The sequence below is a fragment of the Poromitra crassiceps genome (genome assembly GCF_964638095.1).
Source record: "Poromitra crassiceps genome assembly, chromosome: 19".
NCBI classification, from domain to species: Eukaryota; Metazoa; Chordata; class Actinopteri; order Beryciformes; family Melamphaidae; genus Poromitra; species Poromitra crassiceps.
Window position 1 is genome coordinate 10,857,468 of NC_139646.1, and position 20,821 is coordinate 10,878,288.

General features: G+C 44.3%; 1 protein-coding gene across 1 annotated transcript; it reads right to left on the minus strand.

The window, feature by feature from the left end:
- Nucleotides 1–1,489: 1,489 nt before the first annotated feature.
- Nucleotides 1,490–16,774, minus strand: ednraa (endothelin receptor type Aa). The gene is made up of 8 exons (XM_083655542.1): nucleotides 16,617–16,774; nucleotides 14,767–15,319; nucleotides 12,224–12,351; nucleotides 9,037–9,235; nucleotides 7,498–7,650; nucleotides 5,753–5,886; nucleotides 5,305–5,413; nucleotides 1,490–4,474 (listed from the first exon to the last, which is right to left on the minus strand). Exons 2-8 carry the CDS (start codon nucleotides 15,268–15,270, stop codon nucleotides 4,328–4,330), a joined length of 1,374 nt encoding a protein of 457 aa, XP_083511668.1. The 5' UTR covers nucleotides 15,271–15,319; nucleotides 16,617–16,774; the 3' UTR covers nucleotides 1,490–4,327.
- Between the last annotated feature and the right edge of the window lie 4,047 nt (nucleotides 16,775–20,821).

Genomic DNA, 20,821 nt, shown 5'->3' on the forward strand with positions numbered 1-20,821 from the left:
GCCCTGGGGCCGCATTTTGCCCCAGGCCCCAGGGCCGCAAGAAATGACTGTAGAACAATAATTTCTTACACATGAGATTACTCTTGCATGTTACGTTCAGGTGCACTGTAAAAAAACAAAAACAAACAAAATCCAATTCCAATTCCATCGCGGGCCACACAGCATGCGGCCCGCGGGCCGTATTTTGCCCATGTGTGATCTAGATAATCCTGTGTAGCTTCCAAGCCGAGACATGGCTAAAACATAGCTTTATCCACCTTATTTTTTAATGCCCCGCTGTAAAATAATTGTGGGTACAAGGTCCAGTTTAAAGGGATAGTTTGGTTTGTTTGAAGTGGGGTCCTATCAGCTAGTTCGATACACTAACTTAATTAGGAACAGTGGTCTGCAGGCTGGGCGCATTGTGGAACGAGACCCGGCACTCAGAGCAGCACCCAAACCAGCCTTTTCTCTGTAAGTACGGGGGGTCAACAACTAAAATGTAATTTAGCCACCTAAAACACCTAAAACAACGCCCACCTAAACAAATCGATATCCGTGTACATGCACGCTCTATTTTGACAATTTTCAGCGCTTTACTTTCCCGCAAAACAGCAGTTTCATTCGGCACTGCTTTTTCTCCCAACCGTACAACTATCGTATTCCTCCGCTAAAAGCCAGCACAGAGCGCGGTTTACAAAACAGGAAGGCTTAGAAGAGAGATAAAACACTGACTTACTTTAGAGACAACAAGTCACCTGGCCTCTCTGGTCTGGGTCGTTTTCCACAATTTATCCTGGGAATGGTGAATAAGGTCTGCAGGGCACCCAGGCATTTAGGCAGCAGGCGCATCTCTCTGCCTGTTCACTCTCTGCAAAAGTTCCTCTTCTGTATATTACTCTCTCTGGTTCATAATTGTATCCTCTTGTCACTAAGGTGAATGGCATATCATCCTCGCTATCAAAATCACTCATATTTTCGTTTGTGTATTCTATTTGTTGTGTCTTCACTAACAAACCGAGAGAAATAAAACACCCCCAAATTACTGCGGAGTAATCCAGTGCTGCGGCTCTGTGCAGGCTTTTAGCGGAGGAATACGGTAGTTGTACGGTTGGGAGAAAAAGCAGTGCCGAATGAAACTGCTGTTTTGCGGAAAAGCAAAGCGCTGAAAATTGTCAAAATAGAGCGTGCATGTACACAGATATTGATTTGTTTAGGTGGGCGTTGTTTTAGGTGTTTTAGGTGGCTAAATTACGTTTTAGTTGTTGACCCCCCATACTTACAGAGAAAAGGTTGGTTTGGCTGCTGCGCTGAGTGCCGGGTCTCGTTCCACAATGCGCCCAGCCTGCAGACCACTGTACCTAATTAAGTTAGTGTATCGAACTAGCTGATAGGACCCCACTTCAAACAAACCGAACTATCCCTTTAACGTGACTTGATTGTTGCAGCTTGCCATTTCCTAAAACGGTATTCTACTTGATGTGAAAACTCTGCAAGCAAGATGGCCGCCTATACTCCCTTGTACCCTGGCTGAATTCCTAGCCCATAAACGAACATAACTTGGCCAATAAGTTTGTAACATACCAAATAAAACAAACAGTAATGTCTTTATTTGATGTAGAATGCAGAGGACATGTAACTGTTTCGTTAAACTCGCGTTCCAGGAATATTGTATTTACTGCGCTGCTCTAAAATAACGTTACTGGCGCGCGCCTCAGAGAGCCTGTTCGTCCTGGAAGCCACTCGCTTTGCGCCAGAACACAATAGATTTGGGGGTGGAACACGCCAGGATTGGCCAACGCCAATGCCAGTGCCCAGAACTGTCAAATCAAATCATCGACAGAGACGCTATGGCCCGCCTCCCAGTATTTTCAGTGTATCAGAGATAGAGAACGTGATAAATATAGCCACGTTATAAACAACAAACTAACACTTGTGGTCCGTATGGAAACAGTGTTACTCGAAATGGTTAAAAGTGATATAAATGTGGTCATTCAGTGGCGTTTTACTGCCATGTAACACAGCTAGCAAGCCGCTAACATTAGCCATAGTACGGTAGGTGATTACACATGACGCATTGCGCTCTTAAAGGGATATTTATCGACGAGATTTTTGCCAAGCTGGACCTGATTAGTGATTTGCTCCGTTCGCCTGCAGCTTTGGGATGTCAAGCTGTCGGCAACAAGGCTGGGAGGATTACACCGGAAGAAGCACCCATAGGCATCATGGCGGCTAGAAATAAGGTGGATAAGAGTACCACAAAAATGAGTCCGGAAGACTTAAAACACGATTTTCCAGAAAATGCTTCAAGTCATAAAAGTCGTCCTCATTTGTGAAGATTGTCTTGCTGAACACAAACCACGCCGTTTCATAAACCACAGACCTTATTTCACGCATTTAACCGAAATTCCCATACAAAAATCATCACATTGACTTTTTTACACGTAAGGACCAGGAAGTGCAGGGTCTTCTGGGTAAGCCTACAAAAATACGTCATCCCTGTGGTGCTTTCTGGGATCCTCTTTTGGCAACACAGACGGCAAGTGAGTTATATGGCTGAAATTCCCAGCGTGTCACTGAGCCGTTCACATCCTCTGCACTGACATGAGCAACCCTGAGGGCTCGCTTGCCAAGCAGGTCACAGTGCACTTCTTCAAATCACTCCCAGACGCCTCGTTCTCACAGACACAGATGAAAAACAGAGGGGGCCCCTTCACTTCCCGGAGAGACCAGCCTGCGTCAGACAGTATCACGGTGAAATAAAACCTCTCGCCTCTTACCGTGGAGATGACTGTAGTATAGGCTACTCTCTTAGAAATGGGTTTATTAGTATAAGCAGCAGCACAAACATGGGGATAATGGGTTAAAACCAATGACGACAAACATACATGAATACAGTTTTTCTAGAGATTATTATGAATCTCTTTCAATGAATAGTGGTAAAATAATATTGTACTGATATGGCAGTACAGTTCTGTTCTGCTGTACTTCCTGTGCAAAACACTCCAACTGAAGAAGTGCGAGTAATTATACAAACACAAACGCACATGCACACACACACACGCACGCACGCACGCACACACACACACACACACACACACACACACACAGGTTTACATGTATTCACATATCAAACAGTATAGTCCTAATATAGCAGAGTTATTTGGTAGCTGATATCATTTCTGCGCTAACTTGCAAGATCTACCATTACTCTGCCTGCCTCTGGCAAGTACTGCTGTCTGAATACAATAATTCTCATGATCAAAATAGTACACTTTATAAAAGTGGATACTATCATGGATTATACTACATTTGTAACAACTCTGTTGTACCTGCTGATATTTTAATGTCTTGTAAAATTCACAGTGTTGTAGGGGGGGAAACAACTTCTCATTGCTCCCCTTTTTGGTAAATGATCTCATATTTATCTTGTGTTGGACATACACTCCAAAAAAGAAGGTACAGACTTTTCTGACCTTGGCAGATTCTGACATGGGGACTCGATGCGGTTCTGAAATCTTTCATCGTTTGGATCTCAAACGAGAAGACCGGAGGTCGGCATCGATGGCGCTCATATTGCGCCGAGATTGTCGTGTTGGTTGATCTAGGCGTGTATTCAAGGTGAAGCGAAGCACCTTTTCGTTCGCATATAAGGACGAATAACAAAATAACATGGAACATTATTGACATTATTTGAAGCAATAGGAGTCAAACGCCAAGCAAATAAACTTCAAAACACTCGGCTAATTAAACGACACAAGGTAACTCAATTATTGATGAGTATGATACACTGTAAAAACCACTATTTGTTGGACATAATTTGATGAACAATGCTGTAGGAGTCGGTAACATGTGCCTTCCTGTTCACCGCCGTCACCGAGCAGCGTAGACGATCTTTTCGGGAACAGCATCCCCTCTGACAGCGAGCGGTCTTCCCTTCCTGCGCCTTGTGCGTCCTTCCCAGCAGTGCTGCCCTTTATAAGAATAGCCCGCGTACTGCTGCATCCTGTTAAGGAGTCCTCCTCCCGCTCCTCTCATCACCCCCTCTTCTCCCTTTCCTCTCACGCTACAGCATGACTATCCTTAGGGGTGTGGGAATAAGGAGTTTTAAGAGATGTAGTCCACTAGAGAGGCAACTACACCAAACCCTGTCTGTGCCTTTCAACTCCGCTTCCTCGTCCAGCCATTCCAGGCTCATGTGGGGGTTCAACGGTCCTTAGGATGCATGTTTATTGTCTGAAAAAAGTACATTTTTGTCATAGTATTGGTGGTCTCCTGTTGGAGAGCGGTGTGGGGTGTAAAGAGAGTTTTGTCGTCCACAGGGAATGGTCCACACCAGGTGGAGCCGTCAGTTGCAGTAGCTGTCTTTTCGCTGGCTCGGGGCGGTCTGGGGGTAGTTGTTGGGCTCGGGGCTCTTACACTGGATGCTGGTGCCGTTCATGGCTCCAAAGCTGGACACCTGGTTGTCCGAGTAGCACCAGCAGCACAAACAGGACTGGAAGGACATGCGAGGAGAAGAAAGAGAGAAACACTTTTCAACATGGGGAAAACATTGGAGTAGCTTCATCCGCAAGTTTTGATCCCAGATAGGGATGCACCGATCCACATTTTTTCACTTCCGATCCGATTCCGATACCTGAATTTGGACATCTGCCGATACCGATATTATGCCGATACCAATATTTTTCTTGAATATACAGTATAGGCAAAGATTTGGCCAATTAAAGATTTTTTAAAAAATATACCTTGCAAAAAGCAGACAGAAAATATACAAGGCAAAGAAGGATACTATTATACATAGGCAAATTACGGCCAGCGTAATTGTGCGGGCTGCGCTGGAAATGCAATTTTTTTTTTTTTTTTTTTCTCGATCCGATCCGTGAATTAGTGCCAATATCGGCACCCGATACTGATATTGGATCGGATCGGCCCCATCCCTAATCCCAGACGACTTGTTCCAAAGTCAAAAGCTTGGTTCTGGTTCTCTGTTCAGGCAGAAGTGAGACATGGTTTCTGTCCAGCTCAGGTCCCTTTGACAGACATGTTCAGTGTGTGTGACCTCAGCTAGCAACACCACTACATAAATCAGCACGCCGCGCCACTTTACATTTTCCTCATAGAATGTCATCAGCAGCACCAGAGTTCACTGTTTGTTTAACTGGCGAGACTGAATCACAGGCCTTTCAGACGTGTGTGTGTGTGTGTGTGTGTGTGTGTGTGTGTGTGTGTGTGTGTGTGTGTGTGTGCGTGTGCGTGCGAGTGCGTGTGTGTGTGCGGGGGCGCATGCGTGCGTGTGTGTCCATCTGTTATGGGAGTGTACTATACCTTGAAGCAGTTTTTGAACTTCTTGCTGACAAAGTAGAGGATAATGGGGTTTATGCAGGAGTTGACTGTTGCAAGGTTGATACTGAGGTAATCCAACACCAAGAGGAAGCTGAAACCAGACGGACGATCGATTATTTATTATTTGGCATCAAGTAGCACTTAATTTCAACGTTTTACTTGCGGAACAGCCTTTCAGAGTAAATATGTTTGGCACACGGGGGAGTCTGTCTTCCACACAGTAAACCTCTCTCTTTGTCAAAAAGCCCAAAGGTTGAAGAATCTTCTCAACTCGAAGAAAAGATCATCTTTCACTTGGAGTTAAGACATGAAAAGAGGACAGGAACATGTATCTCTCGTCTCTTCAGCACGCGTGTCCATAGACTTTGAGGTACTGCTGTATTAAACGTGAACTTTCCTGTCCCGGATGGTTGCTGCATCAGGAACTCACCTGAGCAGGTCACAGCGGTCCTTGTCATTCTGGTAGTAGACCATCTTCTTGAGAATCCTGCTAAGGTGCAATGGGAACCAGCAGAGGGCAAAGATGAGGACGAGGCAGAACACGGCTTTGGCCACCTCCCTCCTCTGCAGAGAGAAACAACAGGTTACATGATGCCACCTTTAAGGACGGAAAGCAGGAACAGACATTGTTACTGTAACTGAGTCAATCTGAAATGCCTTACATAGAAGGTTCTATCACTGCAGGAGAGTACTGTCAGACCTGTTTGAGACTGTTACAGTGTTATTAGCACTGCAGGAGAGTACTGTCAGACCTGTTTGAGACTGTTACAGTGTTATTAGCACTGCAGGAGAGTACTGTCAGACCTGTTTGAGGCTGTTACAGTGTTATTACCACTACAGGAGAGTACTATCAGACCTGTTTGAGGCCGTTACAGTGTTATTATCACTGCAGGAGAGTACTGTCAGACCTGTTTGAGGCTGTTACAGTGTTATTACCACTGCAGGAGAGTACTGTCAGACCTGTTAGAGACTGTTACAGTGTTATTATCACTGCAGGAGAGTACTGTCAGACCTGTTTGAGGCTGTTACAGTGTTATTACCACTGCAGGAGAGTACTGTCAGACCTGTTTGAGGCTGTTAGTGTTATTATCACTGCAGGAGAGTACTGTCATACCTGTTTGAGGCTGTTACAGTGTTATTACCACTGCAGGAGAGTACTGTCAGACCTGTTTGAGGCTGTTACAGTGTTATTACCACTGCAGGAGAGTACTGTCAGACCTGTTTGAGGCTGTTACAGTGTTATTAGCACTGCAGGAGAGTACTGTCAGACCTGTTTGAGGCTGTTACAGTGTTATTACCACTGCAGGAGAGTACTGTCAGACCTGTTTGAGGCTGTTACAGTGTTATTATCACTGCAGGAGAGTACTGTCAGACCTGTTTTAGGCTGTTACAGTGTTATTACCACTGCAGGAGAGTACTGTCAGACCTGTTTTAGGCTGTTGCAGTGTTATTATCACTGCAGGAGAGTACTGTCAGACCTGTTTGAGGCTGTTACAGTGTTATTATCAGTGCAGGAGAGTACTGTCAGACCTGTTTGAGGCTGTTACAGTGTTATTATCACTGCAGGAGAGTACTGTCAGACCTGTTTTAGGCTGTTACAGTGTTATTACCACTGCAGGAGAGTACTGTCAGACCTGTTTGAGACTGTTACAGTGTTATTATCACTGCAGGAGAGTACTGTCAGACCTGTTTTAGGCTGTTACAGTGTTATTATCACTGCAGGAGAGTACTGTCAGACCTGTTTGAGGCTGTTACAGTGTTATTGTCAGTGCAGGAGAGTACTGTCAGACTTGTTTGAGGCTGTTCCAGTGTTATTACCACTACAGGAGAGTACTGTCATACCGGTTTGAGACTGTTACACTGTTATTATTTATTATTATTATTATTATTATTATTATTATTATTATTATTATTATTATTATTATTATTATTATTTTTGCTGACAAAAATGTGTTATTGTAAGTCGCTTTGGATAAAAGCGTCTGCCAAATGACATAATGTAATGTAATGTAATGTAATGTAATGTAATGTAATGTAATGGTATTACCACTACAGGAGAGTACTGTCAGACCTGTTTGAGGCTGTTACAGTGTTATTATCACTGCAGTAGAGTACTGTCAGACCTGTTTGAGGCTGTTACAGTGTTATTATCACTGCAGGAGAGTACTGTCGTACCTGTTTGAGGTGCTCGCTGAGCGCTATCCGCAGGCTACCGTTCCTGTGGTTGAGCATCTCGCAGGTCATCAGCGTGTAGAAGATAGCTGTGCATATCAGGGGGACACAGAAATAGAAGCCGAACAGCCACCAGTCCTTCACATTGGTGTAGAACTGCAGAGAGATGAGCATATAATGCAATATGTCACACTTAAAGACACAGTAGGGGGCTGCAGCGTGACATATATACCGGTGTATATATATATATATATATATATATATATATATATATATATATATATATATATATATATATATATATATACATATGATTTGAAATTGCTTTTAACTAGTTTAAACTACTTTTGCTGGCTAGTCATTATTGGTATCTACAGAAAGAGGGCTGTTCATCACCCCAGGTGTTAGCGACGCTCACTGTACGTTCATAGATTTGCAAAAAGCTGCGCTCAGCTCACCGTCACCGTTCATGAAAATAATGAGCTTGCTCATGAACGGCGCTCTAGTTAGCGCGCTCATGCGCAACACTCATCATGACCATTATTAGACGGTCTATGTTCATGAACAGAGATATTTCGATACACCACAAAACCAAAATTCTACAACCTTGAATATTTTCTGTGAAAAACAAACCCCTAAATTGTCAGTGCACAGATCTACTGCAAAGTCTGGCCTCAGTGTGCAGTACAAAGTACAAGCCAAAGTAGCCTACAAGGCAATGAATTCTAGTGATTAAATGTTTCCAAAGAAGTAAATATGCTATTTAATTGCTATTTTATTTAATTAATTTACAGCAAGGCTGAGCTGAAAACGTGCTGTTGGGGAGGTCATATGGCCTAGACCTCCGCGTTGTACTGCTAATATACGAGCTCGTGCTTGCTTCCCTTTTCTGCATGTGGAATAGATACAAACATGTGGCTCAGCTTGAGGCCTCAGTAATTGTGCTTCGCCTGCAATCAATTATGTTCTCCAAGCATGTGAAAGAGTCCGCAATCAGCCATCAAGATGTGCTCGAGGAGGGAGAGGAGGGAGAGCGTTTTTCCCCCCCTTCACTAGATTCCTTCAACATTTTGTTTGGTGCATCCAAAATCTTCAGCTGCTAGCAGTTCAAGCAGTAAATATAAATATAGGTGATAGAATTTACTGCCATGTTGATAATGTGAAGGAAAGATATCCCACTATAACACTAATAATAGTAGCACGTCATCTGCCACTTCTTCATCAAGTAAAAAACTATCCACATATTATGCAGAGTGAGACTGTATAGCCTCCAAACTAACAACAGTACGGTTTTAAGATAATGGAAATATTAAACTGATCTAGGAGTGTCACTCTAAGCAATCCTGCTGCAGGTGCGTTTCCTATCTCAACAACGGCTCAACAATGTTTTGTCTTAATGTTGCAAAATTCAGCAGTTGTACAGTATGAGTAGGACACAATGTACAGCACATCTTGGCCTGAAGACGAGCACAACACTGGGAGACAAAAGCGTTCAATTGCAATCTTCTTATCCAAAATGACACGAAAGGGAGGATAACATACCCGCATGAAGTCAGTGGTGGGCTTAAGCATGCAGGTGCGTATGGTCTGGTTCCTGTAGTTGAAGACGACCATGTCGAAGCCGATGGCCTCCGGCACGGCGAGGAACAGCGACAGCAGCCAGATAGAGATAATCTCGATGGCTGTCAGTAGAGGGACGCCCACTCCCTGAACTCTGCTCCACGATGCCACCGCTCTGTACCTGTGACGCAGACAACAAGTGAGGCAGGATGAGTGCCATGGAGTGCCATGTCTTTCGAATCACTGTGATCCCCTCATCGGAAACTGTATGAAAACATAAATGTGAGTTTATTTCATGCATTCCTTTGTCTCTCCAACTGCCCTGACTGACTGAGCTAGCGACGTGTGTTTATGCACGGCAGTACACCAAATACTGCGCAGTCAGTAAAGAATATCAAAAATGTTAAGATTTAATGAAGAGAGATGATCAATTGTTTATTTTAAAAATCGAATATTTATATATTTCGCGGAGCCTCCAAACAAACTGGCCCGTGTTGGCAGAGAGGTCTGTCTGCTGCCTTGTTTTTCCCATGCACTGAATACGTGTTTGTTTGCTTGTTTGTTTCATTAATGGAAACCACTTGTCGAAATGTATTAGTAAAATCCTGCATGAAGATTTGATGGCAAAAACAATATATTTTTCATGACCCGTTTGAATGTCTCTGTCGAACAACATGGCGGCATTTATATTTTACTAAGTGGTAATGGATCCACCTTTTTCCCTTCCTCCAACATTGGAAGGAGACACAGCAGACTCACGTACTTCCATAACACACAGAGATATGCAACACATTTCCTCATAACAAATTGAGAGCATCTGCTGCTCTTGAACACAACGTGCAGCATTTTTTTTATGCCGCATTTTTCTCGTAATAGAGGTCGTTAAATATGTCTGTCTGCCTTGCTGAACCTTGGAGCCCATTCAGCGCAGGCCTGCCTGCCTCTTATCTCTCAAGTTGTGTCTTCTATTGCACACAGACAGTGAGATGAAACTGGGTTTGAGCAATACACCATCATTATTTATTCATTAGGGAACTACTATAGGAGGTACTATATCGGAAAAGGAGTTGTCAATTAAAAAGCTGTGATGAAAATCATCGGATGAGATGCTTGCTAGCTATATCATGATAGTTTTTAATATGAACATACAGTTCATTTTGTCTGTTGTGCGTAAAGTACAGGTGTGTTTCATTTTCTCTCATCTAAATAATGGAAAAAGGAAAACATGGCCTATTACTATTATTATTATTATTATTAACTAGTCTTGCACACATGCAGCAAATAGAAAGAAAGAAAGAAAGAAACAAACAAACAAACAAACAAACAAACAAATACATATAACTTCCCAATGTTAAAAATTAGTATTGACTTTCAAAATGTCCTGAATGGGAACATTATACCATAATCAAAGCTAACTGTTCCTTCCTGTGGTTTCACTTTAATAAAATCAAAAAGCTCATTAGTCTTTTTAAGGAGCTTGGCTCACAAAGTCCCCACATCTCACAATAACCTAAGATGAAGGAGAAAAGGAAACATTTGCTTCCAATCAATCTAAATGAAAGACAATGCTCCCTCGTGCTGAGTGAAAGATGGTTTGGCAAATTATCCAGACCGGCAGATGAACTGGCTGTGCTGGTCAGTGGTCACAGAGTCAGACCGGCAGATGAACTGGCTGTGCTGGTCAGTGGTCACAGAGTGACTGGCTTCCAAGAAGCTGACCGCCTTCTCAGACTTTTTGTGTAGCAGTATCTGATTTTAAGTAACTCTCTACATTCTCTGTAAACATGGTGCTGTATGGAACATATTAAAAGCTATAGTTTTACTGTTTATTTGTCTTTATGGAATAATAAGACACACAAACCAATATACTCTGTATAATATTATGCAGTAATGATGCTCAGGAGATCATTAATAGTGAATACATTCCCTACAACTTCATTCCTATTTTATATTCAATTTAACTGAGCTACACCACAGATATGCATAACAAAATATTAGAATATTTTTGTTCACTTTTTTCACAATACTCAGAACAGGAATTTAAACAATGAGGTTTTTGAGGTTTTAAAACTCAAGGTTTTGAGAGCAATATAAAACTCAATCATACGTAGGGAAAAAACTGCCGAGTTGACTGAATAATACTAAAGTGGTGATAAGTGTGATGATGACTGACCTGTCCACACTGAGAGCACAGAGGTTGAGGACTGACCTGTCCACACTGAGAGCACAGAGGTTGAGGACTGACCTGTCCACACTGAGAGCACAGAGGTTGAGGACTGACCTGTCCACACTGAGAGCACAGAGGTTGAGGACTGACCTGTCCACACTGAGAGCACAGAGGTTGAGGACTGACCTGTCCACACTGAGAGCACAGAGGTTGAGGACTGACCTGTTCACACTGAGAGCACAGAGGTTGAGGACTGACCTGTTCACACTGAGAGCACAGAGGTTGAGGACTGACCTGTTCACACTGAGAGCACAGAGGTTGACTGACCTGTCCACACTGAGAGCACAGAGGTTGACTGACCTGTCCACAATGAGAGCACAGAGGTTGAGGACTGACCTGTCCACACTGAGAACACAGAGATTGACTGACCTGTCCACACTGAGAGCACAGAGGTTGAGGACTGACCTGTACACACTGAGAGCACAGAGGTTGAGGACTGACCTGTCCACACTGAGAGCAGAGAGGTTGAGGACTGACCTGTCCACACTGAGAGCACAGAGGTTGACTGACCTGTCCACACTGAGAGCACAGAGGTTGAGGACTGACCTGTCCACACTGAGAGCACAGAGGTTGAGGACTGACCTGTCCACACTGAGAGCACAGAGGTTGAGGACTGACCTGTCCACACTGAGAGCACAGAGGTTGAGGACTGACCTGTCCACACTGAGCGCACAGAGGTTGAGGACTGACCTGTCCACACTGAGAGCACAGAGGTTGAGGACTGACCTGTCCACACTGAGAGCACAGAGGTTGAGGACTGACCTGTCCACACTGAGAGCACAGAGGTTGATGACTGACCTGTCCACACTGAGAGCACAGAGGTTGAGGACTGACCTGTCCACACTGAGAGCACAGAGGTTGAGGACTGACCTGTCCACACTGAGAGCACAGAGGTTGAGGACTGACCTGTCCACACTGAGAGCACAGAGGTTGAGGACTGACCTGTCCACACTGAGAGCACAGAGGTTGAGGACTGTGATGCCCACAGAGGCTTTCTGCAGGAAGGGCACCAGCTTACACAGACACAGGCCGATGACACTGTCATCAAATGGGAAGCGTTGGGCCAGGAGCTGAAAAACAATACACATCATTGTCACTAGGGGACGGGGTGGGGCAAAATATCCAAATGCCGATATATCATGATACTTCCTCTTGTGATACATTATGGATACACTGGCACCATATTGTGATACCATCGTGATACCTATTATCGTGATACGCTGGTGCCAAATATCAATATTTTTTATTAAAACATGCAGGCACTGAAATGTGTCCAGCTTTACATAAGAAAGTTAAATATGCTTGTTAAACACAGATTAATTAATTAATAAATAAATTAGGGGTGCACCGATTGATCGGCAAGCAATCTGTATCGTCCGATTTTGACCTCAAATATGCGATCGGCTGATTGCCGATATTTCGGCTGATATAAAATACAATGCCAATTGGTATTATTAAAGGGGAGAAATAATCGACCTAAAATAACGTTTCCAAACTTTCTTTGAGGAGTTTATATATCGGTGATCGGTGATCGGTGATCGGTGGCAAAAAAACGTGATCGGTGCACCCCTAAAATAAATACCTCAAAGTAATTGAATGTCTTTTGTGACAGAGGATGCTCATTATTCATCATTTGCTCTTTATTTATTTATTTATTATTTGGGTATTTTTGCCTTCATTGCATAGGACAGCAGACAGACAGGAAAGGCAGGGAGAGAGAGGGGACAGCACGCGGCAAAGGACCACGCGTCGCAACTGAACCCGGGTCGGCCACCGAAGGCCCAAGCCCCAGTGGCACGCGCTCCACGTTGACAATATTTTGTAAACTGCCATTAAATGACTGTTTCGCATTGTTATTGCACCAGTAAAGGGAACAATGTTTGGAATGAAGTGTTTTGCCTTCAGGGACCTGACCGTTAAACCTTGCTTTGTTTGCTGAATCCAGGCCGAGCGATGACCATCTCTAACATCTATTGAAGGCAATTTCACAGCAGCCTGCTGAAATCCACATCAAAGAGCTGCCATCGTCACGGTAACGTCACAGCGACTTCAGTCCTACAGCCATCGTCACGGTAACGTCACAGTGACTTCAGTCCTACAGCCGACCATATGGAGCTCATCAGCCGATACAGTCGACCTTTCACTTCTCCTGTGGGACAACTTAAGGTAACCGATTCCCCTCGAAAAGTTACACCTGACCGTTTAATGGCCGCTCACTGAAGAGCCACTTCCACCACCTTTAACAATATGACCTCCCTCAGGAAAGCAAGGTGCTCTGGGGCTAGAGGCCTTTTGTCTTTTCACCAAAGTGGTCTTGGCAGCCTTCCCTCAACAGGATTTAACATGGGGCGAACGAGGAAGTATGATTTTGACATCTCCGAGCTTCTCAGAGCCCAGGCCAAAGGAAGCACTTCACGGGTGCATCCTGGCCCCCTATTGTTTACTTGAGCTGTTCCGTTGAATGGGAGTTTCCCAGGAGCAGAGCGGCCCACGTCACTGTGTTTAGTGTGTGAGCGGGTCATTATTTTTGGAAACACTGTGAAGCCCCAGAGGAAGTCAATCAGGGCCAGGGGGCTTCAACATACATGCAGGCCTATGGCCTGGGACTTGAGTTGGACGGTGGTGCTTTTCGGTCCGTCTGGGGGGGAAAAAGCACATTTTGCCTGTGCGTGAAGCGATGCCCTGTTTTTATTTTCATTTTTTGCACATGCACAAAAGCCCTCAGGATTTCAAAGTCACCACATGTGTTGACACAATATGAAATCTAGCAGTAAGTCAAACCAGGTGGCTTTCTTACTTCTCTGTTTCTTCTGTGAACGGGCCTCTCCTCGTCATGTGCTGAAAAGATCAGGTTGACCGCTGCAGTTTGCCATCATTCTGTGTCACTATACTAAACATGACATTGTTTGTCATTGTAAATCATCACATGAAGAGTGCCTACGCGCCACATTAAATAAACACCTCTTAGTTAAACGGAGAATCGAGTTGAACGCTCCGCAAATGATGTATCACTTAGCAGCGGGTATTTTGCCGAATATAGCATTCACTTAAGAAGCTCCTAGATAAGGGTCAGTGACTAATGTCGCAGGTCAGCACAAGGCCATACGCTACGTGTGACTCCAAGCTGATTCCTGTGTTTATTTTAGCCGGCCGTATGCCTGCTCCTCTCATCACCAATCTCCCCCACATGAGGAGGACACGATAAAGGAGTCCGACTGATACAACTCCCGTCTATATTTACTGTCTGTTACACACAGTCTGTCCTCCCCCCCCCCTCCCTTTTCTGTCCGTTGTATTCCACTTATTTCTGTTATCTCATCCGCTGTTGCTCTGTTGCATCTTATCAGCAAGGGGACCGGCGGCGGCCACTCAGCAGCTCGGCTATAAAGAATAAAGTTGTGACTTTGATTGGACATGCATTCATCCAATCACATTCATTTGACAGTGTCATTTCATTGCTGTGTTAGGAATGATGATAACTGTACCTTGAATATAGTGATGGGGATATCAATGGTTATGTAGATGAGGTCCCCCAGTGCCAGGCTGGCAATGAGGGCGTTGGGCCCGTTCCTCATGCACTTGTTCTTGTATATAATCCTGAGCAGTGTGGCGTTTCCCACCAGCCCCACCACAAACACTATGATGGAGATGATGGTGTTGATGTACTTAAAATAGTCCTTGATGGAGGTGCTGATGTTGCACGCTGGATGTGCTAAAGGCTTCTTAATGATGCTCGTGTTGCCAGATCCAGATGCCAAAGCCCTCCTCACCCCGCCGGCCTCCAGGTGGAAGCTGGTGGGGGGGTTGGGCTCCAGGCCGGGGCTGCTGGTGCTGTGGAAACCCGGAGAGTTGAGGGTGGAGTGGAGGAGAACGTCTGCGAGAGAGTCCTCCTTGGCGTCGGTACTGTTTATCTGGCACATTCCTCTGGCCGCCATACAGCCCATTAGCACCAACATATGTACAGCTGGGGCGCCCATCGTAGAACACATTCCAACACTTTGATTTGGCTGATTGAAAGATTAAAGTCCCGATATATCACTGGTGAAGAAAAGCACAAACGGTGAGAGGAAACGTGGGTTATTCTCAGGCAACACGCTTCAGAAAAAAAGATAAATGCACACTATTCTGCCCTCCAAATCCAAACCACAGTAACTACAATTTTGGTCAAAATTGAGTTATTACTGAAATTGAACTTTTAGATGTTTGTTTTATCATGTGACAAATTGGCAAAGTTCAGTCTTGCTCTATATTTGAGAAAAACAGAGTATAAAAAACCTATAACTCATTTGGCTGGTCAGTCAAAATAAACTTTAAAGCCATTTTTCTCAGTTTCATTGTTAGTGTAGTTACTGCGGTTAGGATTTGTAGGGCAGTATTGGTCGTCTCATCTTCAAACCTTGCCAAAGTGGAATATGTCAGTTATAAGAAAGTTTAACAGCACTGTTATCCCTTCCCAAATGCTTTGAGGAAGTTAAACAACGTCCGTAAGACTTCAAAAAGGGTTTGCCAAAAGGGCACAGATGGGAGACGTCGACATTAGTTAGAGTCAGACAGCGGAGATGAGGCATCGGGCATGTCTTTGCTCTCATCAGCTATGTCGTCTTTGTGTCACTGAGGTTGGCTCTGCAGAGCTTTATGTATTCTCGTATTGTTTGGACGATGGGTCCTTTGCGTGGCTTGCAACAGAACGCCGCATTCCCCCTCTGGTTCTGATTTAGAAAGGCTCAGGCGAGCGGTCACCAAACAAAGAGCCAGTTTCACATGAAAGACCTGCTTTAGGTCTGCAGCCAATTGTGCAATACAAGCATCACAATTTAAATCCAAGACCCAAAAAGCCAGAAAAAAACATACTACCGCCATACAGTATTAAAAAAAGAAATACAATTCTCTGTATTGTGTGTGTGTAAATATGCTCAATTTGATACAAAGTTATAGATATTTACTAGAGTACACCTGTAAAGGCACAACTTTCTGTAAATGAGAGTTATTCATTTCACAGAGCTCATGGTAAAGAGTAAAGTCAAGTAAAGAGCAGGTAAAGTGTGAGGCAGTCAGATCCATAGTGGAGCCCTTTTCATCACAGCACAGCACAGCACAGCACAGCACAGCACAGCACAGCACAGCACAGCACAGCACAGCACAGGCAACTCTATACTACAGCCAAGAGTTCTTCCTGTTCAAAGTCCCGGCTGTCACCAAGTACACAAAGAACTATTTAGCAGCCAGCCCTTCAAGTAGCATCACAGTTTAGCATCAGCACGGCACTGCTGGGATCTGTCACAGCACGCAAACTGATCTATCCATAAATAATAAATACGTTTGGGTTTTCACCTACCGCTTCTTAAAATGTCTGCCTGGCCCCCTTGGAAAGCGTCAGGCAAACTTTCGGCTGAAGCCCCCAGACATCTGTATCACATCACATGAGTAATTAACGCACTATCAAAGTCGCGCCGTCTCCCACTTGGTTTGAGCGACGCACCCGTCTGCTCGGAGGTGCCTTCGCATTATGGCTGAGGGTTTCCTGTGGAGAGTTTGCACTACATGGTGAGTGAGTGCGCTCAAGTGTGTGTGTGAGTTTTTGTGCATCCGTGTGTGTGTGTGTGTGTGTGTGTGTGTGTGCGCGTGTATTTGTGTCTGTGTGTGTGTGTGTGCCAGAGCACCAGTGGAACACTTTGACTGGGTGGGATAGTAAATCTCCACCTCCCTTCGGTAACAGACTGGGCCCCCTTTGGAAACATCACCCCCTCTCTCTCTCTCTCCTCTCGGGGAGGCACCGCCTGCTGACAGTCATCACCGAGGGCTCAGTAGCACACACAGCTCGCACGAACACACACACACACACACACACACACACACACGCACACACACACACACACACACACACACACACACACACACACACACACACACACACACGCACAGGGGCAGGGGCATCTGGGAGCCCAACGCCCCTCCAATCTGCCCTTTCCCCCTCTGTCCCTCCTACCGTCTCCCTGCATCCCTCTCTGTGTCAGATTATGTCTTCTTGTGTGCATTACGCACAACTGCTTCCTCACACGAAAGGCAACAGAGACGACATGCCAGGGAGGAGGGCAGGAGCAAATCAGTGTCCACGTTACTGTTACTGTATGTTGTTTTCCTTTTGACATTCAAGAGTACTGTAGAAGGGGCAGAATGAGAGAGGAACTGTGTGTGTGTGTGTGTGTGTGTGTGTGTGTGTGTGTGTGTGTGTGTGTGTGTGTGTGTGTGTGTGTGTGTGTGTGTGTGTGTGTGTGTGTGTGCGCGCGTGTGCGTGTGTGTGTGTGTGTGTGCGTGCGTGCGTGCGTGCGTGTGTGGGTGGCCCAACCAAATCACAGTTTACTGGTGCCCACTAACTATGCTGCAAGTGTATACGCACCAGTCTTTTTAACGCGCTACTGCTGTTTAGAAACAACAATGCAGCGTTATGGTAAATGGTAAATGGCCTGCATTTATATAGCGCTTTTATCCAAAGCGCTTTACAGTCAGTAGGTACATTCACCCATTCACACACCGATGGTGGCAGGCTACCACGCAGGGTGCTGGCACACCATCAGGAGCATTTTGGGGTTCAGTATCTTGCCCAAGGACACTTCGACATGCAGACTGGAGGAGCCGGGAATCGAACCACCGACCTCTTTTATCCAAAGCGATTAGTGGACGACCCGCTCTACCTCCTGAGCTACAGCCGTTATGATGATGATGATGATGATGATGACGAAAATGAGGATGATTGTATTGTCTGTCATCTACAAAGAGTACAAGACAAGCTTTTGTGAGCGTACATTAAAAGGCAGGTAACTGTATGATAGGACTTGACGAGGAAAGACAGTTCAATGTCAAGTGAGAAGAGAGTGCTCCTGCATCAAAGTCCATAATGGATTCCAAAATGGACCGTTGATCATTATGTGCTGTGAGAGCAGGAAGAGAGCAATCAGCACGACCACGAGCCGCCTTATCCCACTGCCAAAGAGCTGAGGCAGCAGCTACTTAAAGGGGAAAAACACTCAATTAAAGAGCTCATACAGTATATCTGCTATTATTCCGGCCTGGGACAGGTCAATAAATATCTCTCAAGCATTGTTAAACGCTGCCCTACGAACGAATGAACGAACAAACTAACTAACTAACTAACTAACTAACTCAACTAGAAGTGCACTCGGAGAGTGCAGACCTCCGCCAAGGCCAATACTCCAGTCTGCTATGATATGCCAATTTCGTGAGTCACATCAGAACCCTGAACAAAATCAGAAAAATATATCAAGTTAAAGTAAATAAAACTGAATGTTTGTACTATACTGCAAGAACTCTGATTCGGGGAAATATACCAACACAAACATGTTATGATGTGTCGGTACAAATCTGGACAAAGTTAGGAGTCGCCCCCCCTAACCCTAACTCACCTCCCTTCCCCACACACACACACACACACACACACACACACACACACACACACACACACACACACACACACACACACACACACACACACACACACACACATCTTTGATTAGCTGTGGCCCTCAGACCTTCGGTGTCAAGGGGCATTGGCTGATTGAATATCCTCTCAGCCTGCTCACTTGTGTGCTTCTCAAGGATAATCCTTGTTTCTTTTACCACTGAGATACTGGTTCCTTCCACAACCTCCACTGCTGCTGTCAAGCTGCATGCTCCGGCCTTGAGATACACAGCCTTCTTTCCTTTCAACAATGTTATACAAATCCACTGATTATACAGCCTTTTGGATCCTGTCTATATTGTAATATAGTTTGCAAGAATCAGTGCATTTGCAGTATATTTTACAATCGAACAGGGACGTAATGACATGGATCATTAAATATCATTTTTCAGCAAAGGATCAACTTCCGTTAAAATATAGAGCAAACTTCGAGCAAAAGTTTCAATGTTTATCGTGCCATTTGTTGAATATCTACAAATTATAACAATTATTATAAAACATAAACACTGTTGTACCGAATAATTAAGTTGTTACTTTTTCTAATTTGAATTCAACTTTGATGCTTCTTTCCCGAAACAAAAGGTTCAGCACTTAGTCGCTCACTGTTCACTTGCAGGTACTTTTCCTGCTGCTGATTGTGACTTAATTGGGTAATGCCAATATTTACAGCCATTTAAATTTAAAGGGATCGTGTTTTCTTTAATTGTAGCCATGAATATATCATGGCTTCTGAATTAGTTATGGTCAACAGTTGCGAATATTTAATTTATTGGAACGTAATTTGCTGACGGGATCTGATTTCTTCCTCCTAGTTCCCCCCCCCCCCCTCCTCCCCAAAGTCCCTTAGTTGTTGGCAGCTTCTATGACATTTTAACTTTTGAGGGGGGTCGTAGAGTCTTTGTTAGTAAATCCATTCATATATAAATGATGAAACCTTTACCTGCTCCCAGTTGCTTTGGCTTTCATGTTGTTGTTGTGTTGTTGTTTGGCTCTTAATCAGGTATTAATGCCATTCTGTGTGAACTCAAAGATGGCAGGCTGCCTGCTAATTCATATGCTTGTTCTCTGATGGCATCTGTCGAAGTGTGCTCTCTGCATATTGGTACATACCCTGTGGGAAATTTCAACCCAGCCCCAGACTGAGTGGGATGTAAGCAATTTCTTAACTGGGACACTTGCGCAAAAAAAAGGAAAGAAAAAAGGAGAGAGAGAGAGAGAGAGAGAGAGAGTAGAATAAGTTTGAGGTCAATTCTACTGTGACAACGGTGACACAGTGAAGTATAATGGCTGGTTTTATGACAGTAATTTGGGACATGCAGTATGGTTTGCACAAACAAAAAGTTGACAGCACAAAGGAAAATGAAAAGAGTTGTGAGATGTCATTTATAATAGCCTGATTAGTGCCAGCCACTCAAGCTCATCTGTAATGAATCAATATAATATGAACAGACTATTTGAATTGGAAGGGGGGCAGTGTTGTTGTCAGAACAGTGAGTGATCGCTGATGGAGAGGCCTGCACTCTTCAGAAACATCTGGCTGTTGTAAAGTTCTCAAAACTTCCTTCGTGAAATCACAGCCTCAGGCTATCTGAAGACGTGCTGTTGATTACAACTGATTGCTTTATTGTGTTTTATTATTATTTAACAGGCGCGGCAAAGTCAGAGGTCATTATCTCTGGTTGATTATCTTTGGAACAGCCTTTTTCCTATACAGGAGCATACATCATAAAACACAAAGCATGTCAGCTATCAGACACATTGATGCTTGGTTATTGATTTCATTTAGCGTCAAAGAGGTAACTTATGGAAAGTGTGTAATGTATTGCAGTCAACACTCAAATCAATAAGAGACCGTTAGTTTTCAGTTTCATGCATTACCTCATAGTACCACTTCTTACTGTCCTCTGTCTCTCATTTGAAATTTCATCTTTGCTTGTGTTATTATACAACAATTACTCTGTTGGCCCACAGGTGATTGCTAGTGGTCTAGTGGTTGCTACTGGGGTGTTACTAGGATGCTACTAAGTGAGAACTACTATAGTTGCTACTGGGGTGTTACTAGG